Here is a 16,233-nt window from a genome sequence, read left to right on the forward strand (position 1 = left end):
GGCTCAACGGCTCCCCCCGGGGGCGAGGGCGGCTCAACGGCCCCCCCCAAGGGCGGCTCAACGGCTCCCCCCGGGGGCGAGGGCGGCTCAACGGCTCCCCATGAGGGCAAGGGCGGCTCAACAGTTTCCCCCCCCACCCTCAACGGCTGCCGTGGCGCTCGCGCAAGGGAAGGCGCTGCTTCACAGGCCCATGGGACGGCCCCAGGGCAGCCGCCGTGGCTGTGTCTGGCGGAGCTGCCGGTAAACAAATACATTGCCCAGGCAATTTAGTTTGCTAGTGGTATAGGATCTACGCTGGGCTTGATTTCTGTTTSAAGCAGCTGTGTTTTTAATTGGCTGGTAGGCTTGCTCAGTTTTCAGATACAGCTAGGCTGCAAGACACCTAAACAGAGTAAATGAAGCAAGGATGATGAAAAACAACCGCCCAGCCACTTGTGTGTCCCCCTTAGTGTCCCTTTGATGTGTAGCATGGAGTTAAAAGCGAGTACGCTGAAAAGGAATGCTGCTTGGGGAGGAGCATTGCGCAGCATTCAGGGCCCCGCAGACCCCCAGCAGCAGTGTGGTGTAATGCAGCCCGTGTGGAGCCTGCTGGCTTGCAGCATGTCCTGCACAGACAGCAAGTGTCTCTGAGTAAATCTCGTGCGTGGTTGTTTGAGGTTTGTTTGTGTTTGCGTCAGTCACGATCCGAGGGCCCTGGCACATCCGTTTGCTTTGTTTCCCTCAAAACTATTGCTTCCCCTGCCGAGACACGCTACATTAACCCTTAAGAAACCGTCCCGTTGGTGGCTGTTCTGTGGCTTCTCCTTTGTCCCTTACCCTGCCTTTTGGGGAAGGTTTCCAGGCAGCATGGAAGGAAAGAGGAGTCTCTGCCCACTGAGACCATTATCTGTAGGTCCTCAGGCCTCCCCTAGGTCATGGTTTGGGCTGCTGTACTTTAGCGTTCGGCCTGGTCCGTCCTCACACCCAACTTCTCTAGCTGTGTTTTGGTGCCTGTGGAAGTCGCTGGGGCCCTGTCGCTGGACCTGGTGCTTCCTTCCTCCCAGGGCATCAGCAGGCGGCAGCTCCCGCTCCACTTGGAGCGCAGCTTGCTCCGCCCCGTGACTCCCAGTGTTCCCTCGGCTTCTTTGGGAAGCGGCGGGCTCATGGCAGTGGGATTTGGGAGGTGCTGCGGGTCGTGGGAAGCAGTCGCTGTGTGCTGTAACTGTGAGGGAATTGCCACCGAAAAACGGGGTTTTGATTTGGAAAAGCTGACACCATTTTGTTTCACCGGGTTTATTTCTGGAGTGCAAAACTTACCTGGACAGCAAAGCTTCCGATACCGAGCTGTAGCCTGCGGCACTGGGCAGCTCTGCAGGTTAAAGCTCTTGAGTTCATCAGCTCTTCAGTTTATATAGTCAGGAGGCAGAAACTGTCAAATACTCGGAGGAGAGCCATAAAAATACTAGAAAACAAAGTAGCGACGTGCGCGCAGAACCTGCTGCCTTCGTGACTGCCCGAGGGCTTTGCAGGCGCTCTGGGAAGGTAGAATGCATGGAGGGGCAGAAGAACCAGCTGGAGCCTTCCTGCTTAATAATTAACCAAGCGCAGCCCAAATCAAAAGCTCAGAATGGGAAGGGGGACTTTGCATTTGAAACAGTGTCTGTGGGAGAACCAGAACTAGGAGTTCTCATGGAAGTCACTGATCAGCACATTCAGTGACTGCAGCAGACGGGGTGTTTTTCTCCTTATTTCATGGCCTTAGCAAATTACCACCCCCATAAAAAAGAAGGGTTGTTGAAAGCTGTTTGAATTGACTGGTCCGGATTAGCAGGCAGAAGGATCTAATCCTTCCAACCACCCGTCTCCCATTTAAATATTAAGAGCAGCATAACTTGCTGAAATCCATGCATTGCCCTGTTTATATAACTAACTGGTCTTGCTCTTTGTGTGTCAACTCGCTGAAAGGCAGAGGAATTTCCTGTCTTGTGACTTTCCCTGTGGTCTAGACACTAAAGCACAATGGGAACACACTTGAGATACTTTTCTATTGTTTTTGTGGCAAAAAAAAAAGTGTTTCTGGAGAGAAAACACSCCAGTGCATGTCATGTGAGGAGGCATGGGGGGAAAAAAAAGGCATGTGCCTGGAAACTCCGTGCATGCTATTTGATCTGAATCATAAAGTCTGACTAAGCTACTGGGGAGCATTAAGCCATGGAAAAGCTTGAGTGGGAATTTGTCCCCTAGTTGACAGGGGACTGTCGTAGATTTACAGTCAGTGCCATCGTTCTGACCTTGAGCTCTTCTTTTGACCTGTTCCTTGCCCAGAATTGTTATGCTTTCTCCTCCAAGCCCTTCCCTACTGGGAAAACTGGAGGTTTTTTTTTTTCTTTTCTTCCCCATGCTGTCCCTTGTGACCGTCTTTGGCAATGCCTTTGTGATGGGATCTTGCTTTGCTCGAATGTGGCACCTCTGGGGCTTGTGTTTAGTGCTCTGGCACCTTTTGCTCATCTTCAAGAGCTGTGGTGCAGATGCAGCTTTGTCCCTACGAGTCTTGGCCCAATAAATACAAAGCTGGACAGTAAATCAGAGTGCTCACTTGCTGCCAGGTCTGCTCTCCACATTTGAGTGGGGATAAACAGAGGACAGCTCCGCGTTGCCTCACATTTCATTGGTGTCATCAGAGTAGAGGGTGAGTTCTTTTCTAATGAGACAGCAGACCCAGTATTGGGAAACAGGTCTCAGATTCCATTTTACGTTTGAATTCCATGAGCAGATTTTCCCTTGTGGGTTGCCTCTCCGTGTCCTCCTGCCCTTCTTCGCTGGCTGATGGCACCAAGGAGACCTTTCCGACTGCTCCTCTTTGTCACATGGAGATCAATAGCTTTGGCATCAAGAGCGGGGCCTCTTTGCAGGCTCTTCTTCCTTCCACACATGCTCCCGCAGCCCTGGTGGCCCTTGGGATCCCGTAGGATCCTGGATGGTGTGGCCGAGCTCCTTCCGCCCGGGAAGAGGCTGCGTGGGGCTCCGTGGCTGCCGTCGCCAGCCCAGCGCAGTAGGCAGGTCTGAGCTCTGGGGCTCCACAGCCCTGCAGGTTCCTCGTGGCAGCTGCCAGAGCCTTTGCAGGGAAACATGGAGCTGCTCTGCCGACAAGTCACTTCCCCCGGGGCTTCTCCTGTTGTCTTTCCTTGTGCAGAGGTGCCTCATGGAGCTTCCTTGAGGGGCTCCTGGTCAAAGGCATCTCTTCCTGGCTTCCCATTTCACCTGCAGGGCCTTAGTGGCTGCGTACAGCCAAGCCAGTTGCAAGGTTTGAGGGTGTGCGTTRAGACCTGTTTCTCATTAACTCAGTGCTTTGTAGGCTGTTAGTTCTTAGAGAACCACCAATAAAGTTTCTTGTGAACCTTGTCCTGTGCTGGAGGCGACGTTCTAGTATTGAGTGTTTGTCTGAGCTATATTTTAATGACCAAGGAAGATACAATGTTAGCTGAAGACAGCTCAACATGAGCAAATATTCCCATTCTCTTGTCCGTGGAGAAGAAGCCCCTCTCGGAGTTGCAGTTTGCAGCCTGATGTGTGCTACGTGCGCCCCTTGGAGCACAGGGAGGGGCAAGGCTGCAGGCAAGGCTGCTGTCAGCTCTGAGCGAGCTGCTCACGGGTGTTTCTTCACGTGAGCAGTGGGCCAATGTCCTGCTGCACTTCGAGACACGCTGCGTTTTTACCTAAAACTTAACAGCTATAAAGTAGTTACACCTTGACATTACTTAGTGCTAGAACTTGAATAAGAAACAGTCTTAATAAAACATGATCTGTTTATGTCTCATGGATTGGTTTAAGTGATGGAAATGGCCTGGTCACTAACTGTGAGGAATGTATAAAACATGTTTGGCTGCCATGTTCTCCTTTGCTTTTGCTTTCTTCTTTCAAACCAGTCCTGTGGCTTCCAATAGCTGTGMGGGTAATTTTAGGCCTCACGTTCTGTCCTGCTGCTCTCCTAAAGTTCTGTGCAGAAAAAAGGGCTGTTTCAACTCAATTACACATTTTTTTTTWAAATCTCTGTGTGTGTGTRTATATATATATATGTATATATACGTTATCTGTGCGTGAATCTCTGGGGTCTTTTTGTGGTTTTATGACCTTGAAATGAAAGTTATTTGAGCCCTAAGAGCCAGAAGACCAGAGACTTCCTTGAGTTTGTCCTTTTGTATTCATGGAGTATTACCATGCGTCTCTGTCACTGATTAACAGCTTAGTGTATGTTTGAGTGGAGTCCCAACTAAAGCTCTTGTGGACATAAATACGGAGGGAAATGTCTCTGACTGCAGCAGTTTCCCCTTCATTGTTATTTTGTTTTGTTCTGTGCGTGTTTTTTGTTTGTTTGGATAGGAGGGGGGTTGCATTTATCTTTCTGTTTGGAGATAAACCAGTCTTTTTCACTTYGTGGCTAGGTAAGAAGAACAAGCTGCGAGTTTACTATTTGTCCTGGTTAAGAAATAAAATCCTTCACAATGATCCTGAAGTGGAAAAGAAACAGGGTTGGACAACTGTGGGCGACTTGGAAGGCTGTGTGCACTATAAAGTTGGTAAGTAGCAAATGAGGTAATCGAGGCTGTCAGGATGAAAGCTGGCTGAGACGAAGGACTGCAGTGCGTGGAGCTGCTGGGCTGAAGATTTATTTCTATTTCTAGCTCTCCTCTCTATCCCTGAGGGCCAGCTTTTCTGGCAACGTGACAGAGTAGGTGCCAGCATATCAGTGAAACTGAGTATGGATCAAGTTTTGCAATGGGATGTGGGGCTGTGAGCTGGAGCAGGCACAGATTGCCTTGTCTGCTTCCCGTGGCTCTGTCCCCTATGGACAGAGAGGGATGAAGAGCCAGCCACCTCTTTTAGACTCTGTAGGGTCTGCCCGACCCTTGGTGCCATCCAATTGCTGCTCCCTGTGCTAATTAATGAGTTTCTYGGAACTTCATTCATGACAAAAACCTGTCTCCTTTTTAATGCAGACCTTGTTGGGTGAGGGTGAAGGAGAAAGCAGGCCTAGACAGTGTGCCAGCTTCGGGTGGGCATCTGGGAACAGAAGCACGTGCTTGACCTTCATGGTGATTCCCTCGTTTCCCCTGCCCCGTGGTGTTTGCTAAGGCCTGCTCACATAGGCTGTGGCACAGCTGTGGGCTGAAGCGTGTGCCCCAGGCAGGCTGCTTTTGAATGGCCTTAACTGGTTTACATGGATTAGCTGCAGACAATTCCACCGAAACAGGTGGAAGACATCAGTGTTTTCCCAGGCTGCAGCCCATGCAGTGAGTCTGCTGCCCTCCAGCTGGGGATGTGGACTAGGAGCTTTTTCTCCTGCTCTGGTTCCCTAGTACCATCTTCTGGAAGAGATACTGCTTAGTGAACTTAGCTTAGTGTGCTTTTGGTACCCTCCAGGCTATGGCTGTCGATGCAGCATGGGGCACAGTCACTAAATATGGCAGCAAGTCACAGCCCCACCAAAACCTKGGCCCAGAAAACAATTTATGGTGCAGTGTCCTGGTCTGGTACCCCAGGGTGTCAGCAGCATAACGGAGCGACCCATTAGCAATATGTGAACAGCTACTGGGTGGAGGCTTTCCAGCTGTGAAGGACAGGCATACAAAGGGCATCCTTTTCCAGCTGAAGAAGGATTTGTGGCACTGGGCTGCAGCCTGGCACTGAGCTTGGGTTAAAGCACAAGTGTGGAGCCAGCAGATCTCTTCAGGTGGTGGGAGGCCTCAGGGAGGGCTGGGTTTCATCCCAAGGGGTGAGCGCTGCAAGCAGTTGCATTGCAGGCAGGGAGGAGCCAGGGATGCGGCTGRCAGCACCGGCCTCCGCGTCTCTTGGATGCACCAGGGGTCTCAGAGTTCCCAGGGCACTGGGATTTAGGGATCTCCGTCGCTTCGGACGACTCTTGGCTCTTCTGCATGATAAATTGTGCTTTTGAAATGAAGGCTTGGGTGCATTCCCAGGTAGTACCCACAGCAAAGAATGGACATTATCAGGATTATCACAGGTTCCCTTTCACAGATAAGGTGGTTGTATTGGACACGCCTCTTCTGCCACCACTACCACCACCAAAAGGAAAAAAGGAAAAAAAAAGAAAGGATTCCAAGAAGTCTTGTAGACAAGGCCGAACAAAAACTGTTTTTCAGTCAGAACAGCTGTGGAGGTTTTTGACTTTTTTTTTTCCTATTGAAAAATCATCAAGTCCTTTTAACACCTATAATTCAGTGTTCCTTCTCTGCAAGCAAAAAGGGAGCACATAATAGCTTTATCTCCCTATTGCTTACCGGGAGAGAACAACTACAGACTTGTACAAGAGCTAAGTATCTAGAAGGCTTTAAAATAATATTATTAAAGCAGACTGTTCTCACGAGACTCAGATTTTCACTCTCACCCCRTGTCAAAATCAAGTTTGGCTGGGAGACAGAACGGTAGGAGGTGGAGGTGCAGGGGGTTAGTCTCCAGTTCTGAAAGGCATCATATCCCCTAAAACTTGATGTTAAGAGATGGGGAGAAGTCTCCTGAGGCTGAATAGGTATTAATTGGTATTTCTTTTTTTCTCCCATGAGAGAAGAGCACTACATGGCCTAACACAAGGCAACACTGTGCAAGTCCCCAGGTTATATTCTTTCCCAAATTCAGCTGGCAGTTGCAAATGCAGATCCAGCAACACTTCTTGTAGACTTCATCAGTGCCCTCTTCAAAACAGTAGTAGCAAACAGAGYTTTGCTCAGCTATTGGTTTTTCTGCTGTCTTAGCGTATGAACAGAGAGAGATATTTGAGAATTTGCCACACTTTGCTGTGGAATGGCACATTATTAACCCTGGTAAATGGTGTGGGTTTGTTTGTGTCATTTTCAAGCCCTGGGCTAGCACTGCCCTGCGRCTTTTTTGTGTCTGATATATTGCGTCTGATAGTTGTTGCCTTTTCTTACTGGAGGGAGGAGAAAGAAAAGGTTGTGAAATACTGAAGAATGCCACATATATTTTTGGAGAATCTGGTTTTGGGGTGTTGTTTCTGAAATGTCCTAGAAAAAATCCTGACTCCTTAACACCTCAGATTTTTTTTTTCCATTCTCTAAACAGAAGGTAAAATGTGTTAACAAAGTTGTCAGTAAGGGTGATTTTAGCTCCTCTGCTTTGCTTCAGAATTAGGGAATAAGGTCCCTTGGAGAAACTTCAGGTAGTGTAACTTTTTTTTTTTTTTTTTTTTTTTTTTTTATCTGCTTAGCTGTTTTAGCTGTTTCGTTTAACTTGTTGGCTAACAAAGAGCTTTTGGGGCAGCTATTTAGTCTTTCTTTGTGAAGTTTTTGGTAATAATTTTTCTTTTTGATAGTATGAAAACGGTTATTCTATGTTCTCTACTTAGGTTATTTTTCTACTAATGAGTAATCTCAGGCTTTGGGAACAAAAGAAAGTGCTCCAAAATAAAATTTGCCTTTTGCTCATCTTTTTGCTTGAAATTGCCTCATTTCATTTCCCTTCCTTTTTTTTTTGTTTTTTTTTTCCCTTTTTTTTTTCTCCCTGCCCTCTGGGGCGCTTTTGCTATCAGCTCAGAATATACTCACGGTTTGAGTAATGCCAGTGTAGTGATTGTAGCTGTCAATAAATTCTGCCACAGCCAAAGGTTTCTTTTGTGGGAAGTATCTGTGACTGAAAAGTGAATTTTCCCTTTTTGATGAGTAAGCATGTAATGTGGAATAAAATAACTGTAAATAAGTGTGTGCTGACTGGATAATTCCAAGCATGGTGACACAGAGAAGAGTGAGGGATTTTTTGGCATAAATATGTCAAAATACTTAACTACATGTAATTATAACTTCTAAAATAACCTACTAACAAAAACCTTTAAAGTATAAAAATATGTGAAAGTACTTTAGAATTACTGCTAAATTCTTTTTTATTTTCTTTTAATTTCAGTAAAATATGAAAGAATCAAGTTCTTGGTAATTGCATTGAAGAGTTCTGTGGAAGTCTATGCATGGGCACCAAAGCCATACCACAAATTTATGGCCTTTAAGGTAACAGTATATTTAAGTCGTATATAGGATTTTGACCTATGCACTTGTAGTTACCCCTTTTACAAAGATGTTCTAACACTTAATCTTGGCAGTATTGCAAATTCTTTGCTAAATCTATTGTGAACTTTTTAGAATATTCTAATTTAGGAGCTCCTTGGTTCTAAAAGCAGTATGCCTGAAATCTGGAATTAAAACTGAGTGTAAACTAACAATCAGAACACTCCTTGTGACTCAACAGCATAACCATGTATTTCCTCTCTCTATAAATAAAAGATGACTCAGAGAAAAGTGAACGTGACACCAGTGAAATCTTCCTGTGAGAAAACTAGCCGTGAGGTGATGTTCAGAGGTGCTCATTTTGCAGGCTGCAAGTGTGAAGTTAGCTGGCTCCTATCAGCACCAAACTGATCAGTGAACAATTAGTTACAGCCAGTAGTGCAATTTGAAGCAGTAAAAGAGTTTTTAATTGCCCTGAGCTGTGGGGAAAACAATTCTTACTAAAAACAAACCAAGTGAAGTAATAGAGCCTCCTTCCCTCCCCTCAATAGCTTGTATTATGTGGTTGAAACGCTGCAGACCATGGGTGATCTATCCTTGTCCTTGGAAGACATATTKGCTTGGCTGGTGTGTTGGAAGGAGGCCAGAAGGCTGAAGGAAGAAGCCCACAATATGTGCATCAGAGCTCACTTTTTAATGAAATCCATCGAGGTTCTCAGCAGTAAAGTCTGGTTCTTGTCTTGCAGTCATTTGGAGAACTGGTACATAAGCCATTGCTGGTGGACCTCACTGTAGAGGAGGGTCAGAGGCTAAAGGTGATCTATGGCTCCTGCGCTGGCTTCCACGCTGTTGATGTGGATTCAGGATCTGTCTATGATATTTATCTGCCAACACATGTAAGATTTCTTCCTGGGGGGTGGATTTCTTCTTTGTTTGACCTACCACCCTTCCTTCCCTGCAGACCATCAACACCTCAGGCTGCCCCTGTGAACCACCACCAGCTGCCCACATGGTAAAGGAGGTGGTGGGGTCCAAACTGATAGGGCCATTTGAACGCATGGGCTTCTGCAGTCCACTGTCCATTTCATCTTTGGGGTTGGTGTCTCTCACTGGCCAGGAGCTCCTCGGTCAAGCCTGCCAACATAGCAGCTTAATGGCAAAGTCCAGTGCAAGTGCTCAGCGGGGGCTGCAAGAAGGAGACCTAATGCTGGGCCCCTCAGTCCCTTCTGCCAGAGAGGGCTTTGTGGTATTAAAAAAATAAAGTGTTTTTTTTGTTTTTTTTTCCTGCTTCTGTAGATCCAGAGTAGTATCCAACCTCATGCAATCATAATCCTCCCCAACACGGATGGAATGGAGCTGCTGGTTTGTTACGAGGATGAAGGGGTTTACGTAAACACATATGGAAGGATCACGAAGGACGTGGTCCTGCAGTGGGGAGAAATGCCCACATCCGTTGGTAAGTGCCCCACAGGAATCAATGTAACGCCCAGTTGAGGAACAGGGAGGTGCATCAGGTTTGATTTCAGGTTTGGAAGCAGTGATGCTGTAAGATTGCTGGAAAACAACTGTGCAAAGTGGAGAGTAATCATATGGGGTGTTTTCTGCTGAGTATTGACGAACAAAATCCACAAATACCTTGTGAAGCCCGTGGATGAACAAGCTCGTTTCAGAAAACACCAGGGCTCTGGGAGCTCCTACAACTTTTTTTTTCTGGTCAGCAACAAAGTTCTGAAAACTCTTCAGTATAAAGACATGTAAAGTAACAGGGGAGCAGAATATTATCGGGGGCAATTCTGTTGTTGTTAACAGTCTTTATATCCAACTACTGCCTTTATTGTAACTTGCCTGCAGAGCAGATTACTTTTCTGGCAATTTAGATTGCCCCAGCCTGATAGTATTATCTCTTCAGCTTAAAATAGGTAGCTATGAGAGCAGGAGCCCTGAAGCTCAGTAAGATGGAAGCAGACATGCTGTGGCCCCAGGCATGTGCTGGGCACCCTCGTGCCCCTGCTGCCCCGTCCCAGTGCTGAGGCTTCCTTTGGTTGTGCAGACACATGGACATTTAGGGACAATGTCCATTTATGGACATTTTAAAAATGAGTATGTTTCCAGTGCGATATTATGTTGTGTACTCTCTACAGGAGGAAATTATTTGGTTCAATTTCATTGAAGATTAATGTTAAAAAAATGTAAAAAGGAAAAGATTGCTATTTTTCTTAAGCACCATTACTAAGATTAATAGTTTGTCATTTTATTTTGCTACTAAAAGTGAATGCAAATCAGAGGCAACAGCTTACTCCTCATTAACTTCCCATATGTTATCTTTGGCAGCGTTCCTAAGACTATCTGTCAAATTGCTTACTTGATATACCTTTTCATAAAGGCTCACTGGAGCCTTTCTCCTTGGTTTGACTTTTTCTGCTATCCAGGACAGATTATTTTTCCTCCTGCTGGTGCTAATCTCTTTAGCCTAGTGACACTCTAAGGAGAAGTATTTGCTTTATCTGTGTGCAAAGGAGAGCAGTGTGGCAAATAATATTATTTCCACCTAGAGAGCTAATGGAAACCTCTGCTAAAAATACATAATATTTTTTCAGTCCCAACAGAATGAAGGTTGTTATCTAGTTTTCTTCTGGCTTTCCCCTTCTCTCTCTCTATTTGTTGACAGACTCCTTCAGAAAGAGAAAGTAACAGTGTCAGATGCAGAAGGGATGTTGGGGACGGGATCCATTTAGTCTCTTTAAACCTCGGGTGCTGTTTCTCCCTTTTTGTCAACACCTCATTAAGCCTCTCTCTTTGTCAAGCCTGGGAGAAACGGTCTGGGAGAATCCTGGTGCTTCTTCCCTTTRATTGAGCGTTGTGACGTTCCCATTATGTTGGGAACGCTCAGGCAAGAACACGGAAAGAAAACACGTGGGAAAATAATAATAATTAAAGAAAAGAAGGGGACTTTGTAGACATGCTGAAGGTGTTTAAGACAAAAATAGCACTGTGAACATGTGTGTGTGTATAATATTGCACAAGCGGGTCCCTTGTAACCGCACTGGCACCGAGAGGCCTTTGCTCTCGCGGTTGCTCCGTGCTGTCCCTGCGGGCAGTAACTCCCGTGTGTTGTGCTCTCTCTCCGAAGCCTACATCCGATCCAACCAGATTATGGGCTGGGGAGAGAAGGCCATTGAAATCCGGTCGGTGGAAACGGGGCACTTGGACGGCGTGTTCATGCACAAAAGGGCGCAGAGACTCAAGTTCCTGTGCGAGCGCAATGACAAGGTAGGTGGGTTGGCGCCACGGTCGGCGCCGCGCGGCTCCCGCGTGTGACCTCCCCCTCTCTGTCCTTGGCAGGTTTTCTTTGCCTCCGTGCGGTCGGGCGGCAGCAGCCAAGTGTATTTCATGACCCTGGGCAGGACTTCTCTGCTGAGCTGGTAGAGCGCTGGGCTTGGGCAAGGAGTGGCTGACACGCGGAGTCGGAGCTCTTCATCCCACGGAATTATTTTCAACTGGAGTAGAGACCTGCACGGGGGCAGCGCTCTGTGTCAATGTGTGTGCAGGCGTCACTGGTGTTAGGTTTCTTTTTGTTTCTCAACTGAGGCTGCGAGGCAGCTGGTGCTGTAAAGATATTGCCGTCAGGTGCTACGATGTCTTTGAGATTTGGGATCACACTAGAAAGCTACAGGTCTTTTTTTTCCCTTCAGCTCCAGGATTCCTAGGCTTTGAAGGACTCTGTTTGTTAGTGGGAAAACAGAGGGGRAAAAAAAATAAAGGAGGAAAACGTAAAAACAGACTTACCATGAGATGCTGTTGAATGGACGGGAGGCAGGCAAGAGAAGGTGACGAGTGGTATTGAGAGTCAGACTTGCTGAAACGGAGGGCAGATCTAGTCTAGTAATGTTAACAATGTATTTAATTGACATTTCTTTTTTTGTAATGTGACAATATGTGGACAAAGAGGAAGGTGCAGGTTTTAAGAAGTGAATATTTATAAAATGTGAAAGACACAGTGACTAGGATAACTTCTTCTTGGGGACAGGGCGGGTGGGAAGGGGTTGGGGTGGAATTCTTGTTTTCTTTTCTTTTTTTCTTTTTCTTTTTCTTTTTTTTTTTTTTTGTTTCTGCAGTTTTATTTTGGCCTGGCCAATAACTATAGTCTTTTTCTGTGTACCAGGTATTGCCTGAAACATGTGCAGATGATAAAAAAAGAAAAAAAAAAAGGAAAAAAAAATCCATTTTCTATAATGATTCTGTGTTAGGCCAGATCTTGGTTATGTCACAGTATTAGCACTGCCTCAGTTAAAGGTTTAATTTTTGTTTAAACCTAGAAGTGCAACAACAGTTTTACCGCAGTCTGCACTGGCAGAATTGAAAAAAAAAAAAAAAAAAACGAAAAAAAAAAAAACCAGAAATAAAGTCCAAACTACATATGTTTATTTTTTGTGCCTACCTCATTGTTTTTAATGCGTAAAATAAAAGAGGTGGTTTAGTTTCTACGTTTTTAGATGAAAACCATTAATGTCTAATTTAATCTTAATACCAAATCTACCAGGTGGAAAGGTTTCTGACTGTTATCGTGGAGCAAGTTTCAGCAGGAGGCGAGAGAGGTCCATTGGGGCAGTAGTGGTAGCGTTACGGCAGTGAGACGCTCAGCACTGTCATTTGCTTACTCAATTTGGAAAGCAAGCAGTTTTTGTGAACCAGTTTCATCCTTAACAGAAGTCTGAATTTAGCCTAAAAGCAGAGGCTTCACTCTTCTAACGTGGGCTTAGTAACAGGCAGGTAAAAATAACTAGGCTAGTTCTATAAACTGTTAAATGTGGTAGGAAACATTTTGGGGCGGTGATGTTTTTTTCTTTTTTAAGAATGCAATGCACTAAAACTCTTTTAAGAATGTAGTTAATACTGCTTATTCATAAAAACAGCGTATACCTGTGTTTAGATGTAAGATCCCAGCTCTGGCTTTTTTTTTTTTTTTCCTCCCCCTTTTCCTTTTTATTTTATTTTTTTTCCTTCAAGTCAGTTTTATGAATAAGTTCCGACATTTGTAATAAATGTCTTCAGAGTAACAATTCGTTTAACGGCTACATGTTCATTACTTGAGAAGCCTTGAGTGCGTAATAATCTGTCGGTGAGGTGTAATATGCACAGTGTCCTGATTCAGCCATTTTTAAAAGAATTTTTCTTCTTGTTTTGACCTTTTTCTAAAAAAAAAAAGTTTTATTTTCCTCCTTCTCCTCTCGGTGGGTACTTTGTAGACAGCTGCCTTACGCTGTTCCCTCAGTGAACAGGCGCTCGGTGCTCCCCGGGCTTTGTCCTGCGCCGAGCGCTCCCRCCCGCCCGCCCGCCGGCCTCCCTCGGATCTGCTGTAAATTCCCGGCGCGGCCGCCGGCGCTTTCTGCCCTCCCTGGGAAGCGCGTGGCCGGCGGCTGGGAAGGGCTTTGCCGCGCGCCCACTCGCTCCCACCCGCGCCCTCGCCCACCCACCCGCACCAGAAGATTGCAAGCTCAATCAAGCCTTACATTTGCCGGCAGAGGGATACCTAGAAATATTCCTTTGGCGTTTTGGGGTTTTTTGCCTCCCTCCCTTTTTTTACTGTACGGCCGGAGGGGAAGGGTGTGTTCTTGGCAGGCCGGCTGGATCAGAGCGAAGGTGAATCCGAGGGGACCGTCTGTTTGTGCTAGGATGAATCCAAGGGGATTTAGCAAACCCGGCGCCGCCRTAGAGGTGGGTGCCGCGGCCCCGCGGCGGAGCCTCCCGCACGGATTGGGTGTCAGCCCGCGGGCTGCGACCCCTCCAGCGCTGTGTGCTCCAAATCAAGGCAATCCCGGCAAACTGCCGCTGCTCCCGGAGCTCTTCCCATGCCCGAGGGCTTCCCGGAGGCCGGGCGGCAGCGAGGCCGGTGGAGCCAGCCCTAGGCACCCCCTGCCCAGGCAAACACCCAGCACGTAACACAGTGCTTTTTTTGCAAGCCAGGAAGAAAAGAACAGCTCCTAGATTTAGTTTTAAGCTTTAATAAGTAATAATTTTTTTCCTGTATCTTTAAGTCAAAGTAACCCTAACTTGTATGACTGCAGTGTTCTTATTTTTTATCTTATGCACATGTTATGTTGGAGAAAATGTTTACAAAAAATGGTTTTGTTACACTAATGTGCATCACATATTTATGGTTTATTTGAAAGTGATTTTTGTGGGTTTTTTTTTTTTTTTTAGTTTTTCATAGTAGTAGTAGTACACTTTTTGTGATTTATAACCCCAAACTCTGCTGATTATAAAGATGCTAAACAATAATACAAAATGACAAACTGCATTAAAATTACTAATCGTAGAGCTGCAAAGCAGACTGGTGACAAGTAAAACACTCAGCCTTTTTTTTGCAGTGCTATCTAACTTGTCTTCTGTGTATTATGAAAATTACTGTTTTTTCCCCGTTTTTCCTTAAATAAAGTCAAAATGACACCTATTGTATGTGGAAAGTATTTTGAATATCTTCTGATTGCAGAAATCAAGCTGCATGTTGCCTGGTTGCATGCACGGTAAGAAGAAAAGCCTTATTGTCAAATCTCATAGCTTCTTAGAGAGTTTGACAATAAACACGGGCTTTTGAGGGCTTTTTTGTTGTTTCTTTTTTTTTTTTTTTTTTCCCCTGCATAAAACCCTCTGTCTGAGGCTCCTTGAGAATTATGCTTTTTGTTTTTAAAAAAATAAATAAATGAAAAGTAAGTGAAAGCCGGGGAGCTTTTTTTAGCCCGGAAGCAAGAGGTTGCATCAAGGAGAACCTGGGTGTGCTGGGGGTACTACCTCCCACAACCCTGCTTCACACTGCTTCACACAGACACGTGGATTTTGAAGAACTAGGACTACTTTCTGGCTATGAGAGTGTCACGAAGTCTTGAGCCAGAATTCTGCATGCTGCACAAGCACCACTCCATGAAAGATCAAGGTCTTCCAAGCAGTGAGCCTTAACACCAAGCAGGTTCATAGCAGATGGCTGTTTGCACTGTCTGGGTTCTGGCTGGCCTTGGCTCGTGTTTTTGCACCATGGGCTGCGTCTCTTTTCAAGTGGAGATGAGAAGAAGACGTTTCCTTCCGTGCAGGCTGGTCTCCCCACCAGGAGAAGTTTCCATCTGCAGCCCTCAAGGGTTTCCTGCAGACGGAGGTACCTGGACTCCTCGAGCCTCGCAGCCTTCCGCCACTGCGAGTGCTGGACACTGAGGGCGACCAAGTTGGGAAGCACGAGCACGACACCAAATCCTGTGTTGACTCCAGGCCAGGTGCTGCTCCAGAAGTGGTGGTTTTCTTCAGTCATTCTTATCACAGAAAGGTTGAGGTTGGAAGGGACCTCTGGAGATCATCTAGTCCAACCCCCTGCTCCAGCAGGGACACCCAGAGCACGGGACACAGGGCRGCATCCAGGTGAGTTTGGAAGATCTCCAGAGAATGAGACCCYACAGCCTCCCTGGGCAATCCTTTTAAAGGCTTCCCTGAAGCAGAACACATGCAGCAAAGGCAATCACCATTGTCACCCACRGAGATAAGTTTGAAATGTTGCTCTTTGTGGGCAAAAGCCAGGTATGTAAAAAGCATGTAGCTGAAAGCAGTGAGTTTGTTGTGGGAGCCTCACTGTGGGTCTTGACAGAGGCAATCTCCATGCTTCCTTGAAGAAAGACACAGCTAGCCCCCAAGTTCCTCAAGAAGAAAAAGGAAATAGAAAAATGCAAAATTAYGGAGCAGGTTTGCTGTGGGAATGGTATAGGTAGTGGTGATGAGACAGGCCTAAAGAAGTGTCTCGCAAGGGGAAGAGGGATTCTTACTGCACAGAACGGATCAGAGTAAATTGCCCAATTAAAGAATTTTTAAAATTTAAAATTAACACATTACATAAAACTTTAAAATTAACAATTGCAGTACTCACCAGAGGAAGAAATGATCAAACACCAAAGGAATCACTCAGAAAAAAAGCATGTACAAAGTTCATAGGAGTGCAAGTTAAATACTAGTGCTGAAAAGCGCACTTAAACATGAGCTTGAAGGTAACTGCAMATGAGAAAGGCTGCAGAGGCAGCACTTCTCAGGGCTTGCTTTGCTGAAAGACACGTGTGTGARAAGCAGAATCTCCTAGGAATTTGTGCAGGGGAAGTTCACCTTTGTGCACCTCTTCTGTGCAGCGCTGGGTGAGGAATTCCTTGCAGAGCTCAGGAAGAACATGAGCTCTTCAGGTTGTATTYACGCTACT

At 46.0% G+C, this 16,233-nt stretch overlaps 1 protein-coding gene across 1 annotated transcript in view; it reads left to right on the forward strand.

The window, feature by feature from the left end:
- MAP4K4 (mitogen-activated protein kinase kinase kinase kinase 4) overlaps nucleotides 1–12,004 on the forward strand; it is a 72,796-nt gene extending 60,792 nt beyond the window's left edge. The window contains exons 26-31 of the mRNA XM_026045490.1: nucleotides 4,422–4,556; nucleotides 7,912–8,012; nucleotides 8,756–8,905; nucleotides 9,306–9,465; nucleotides 11,140–11,279; nucleotides 11,352–12,004. Of these exons, the coding sequence (XP_025901275.1) occupies nucleotides 4,422–4,556; nucleotides 7,912–8,012; nucleotides 8,756–8,905; nucleotides 9,306–9,465; nucleotides 11,140–11,279; nucleotides 11,352–11,435 (770 nt within the window). The 3' untranslated portion in view covers nucleotides 11,436–12,004. The remainder of the gene's footprint in view (nucleotides 1–4,421; nucleotides 4,557–7,911; nucleotides 8,013–8,755; nucleotides 8,906–9,305; nucleotides 9,466–11,139; nucleotides 11,280–11,351) is intronic.
- Nucleotides 12,005–16,233: the final 4,229 nt, after the last annotated feature.

Source organism: Nothoprocta perdicaria, unplaced genomic scaffold, assembly GCF_003342845.1.
Source record: "Nothoprocta perdicaria isolate Ctin4 unplaced genomic scaffold, notPer1 scaffold_40, whole genome shotgun sequence".
Classification (NCBI taxonomy): Eukaryota; Metazoa; Chordata; class Aves; order Tinamiformes; family Tinamidae; genus Nothoprocta; species Nothoprocta perdicaria.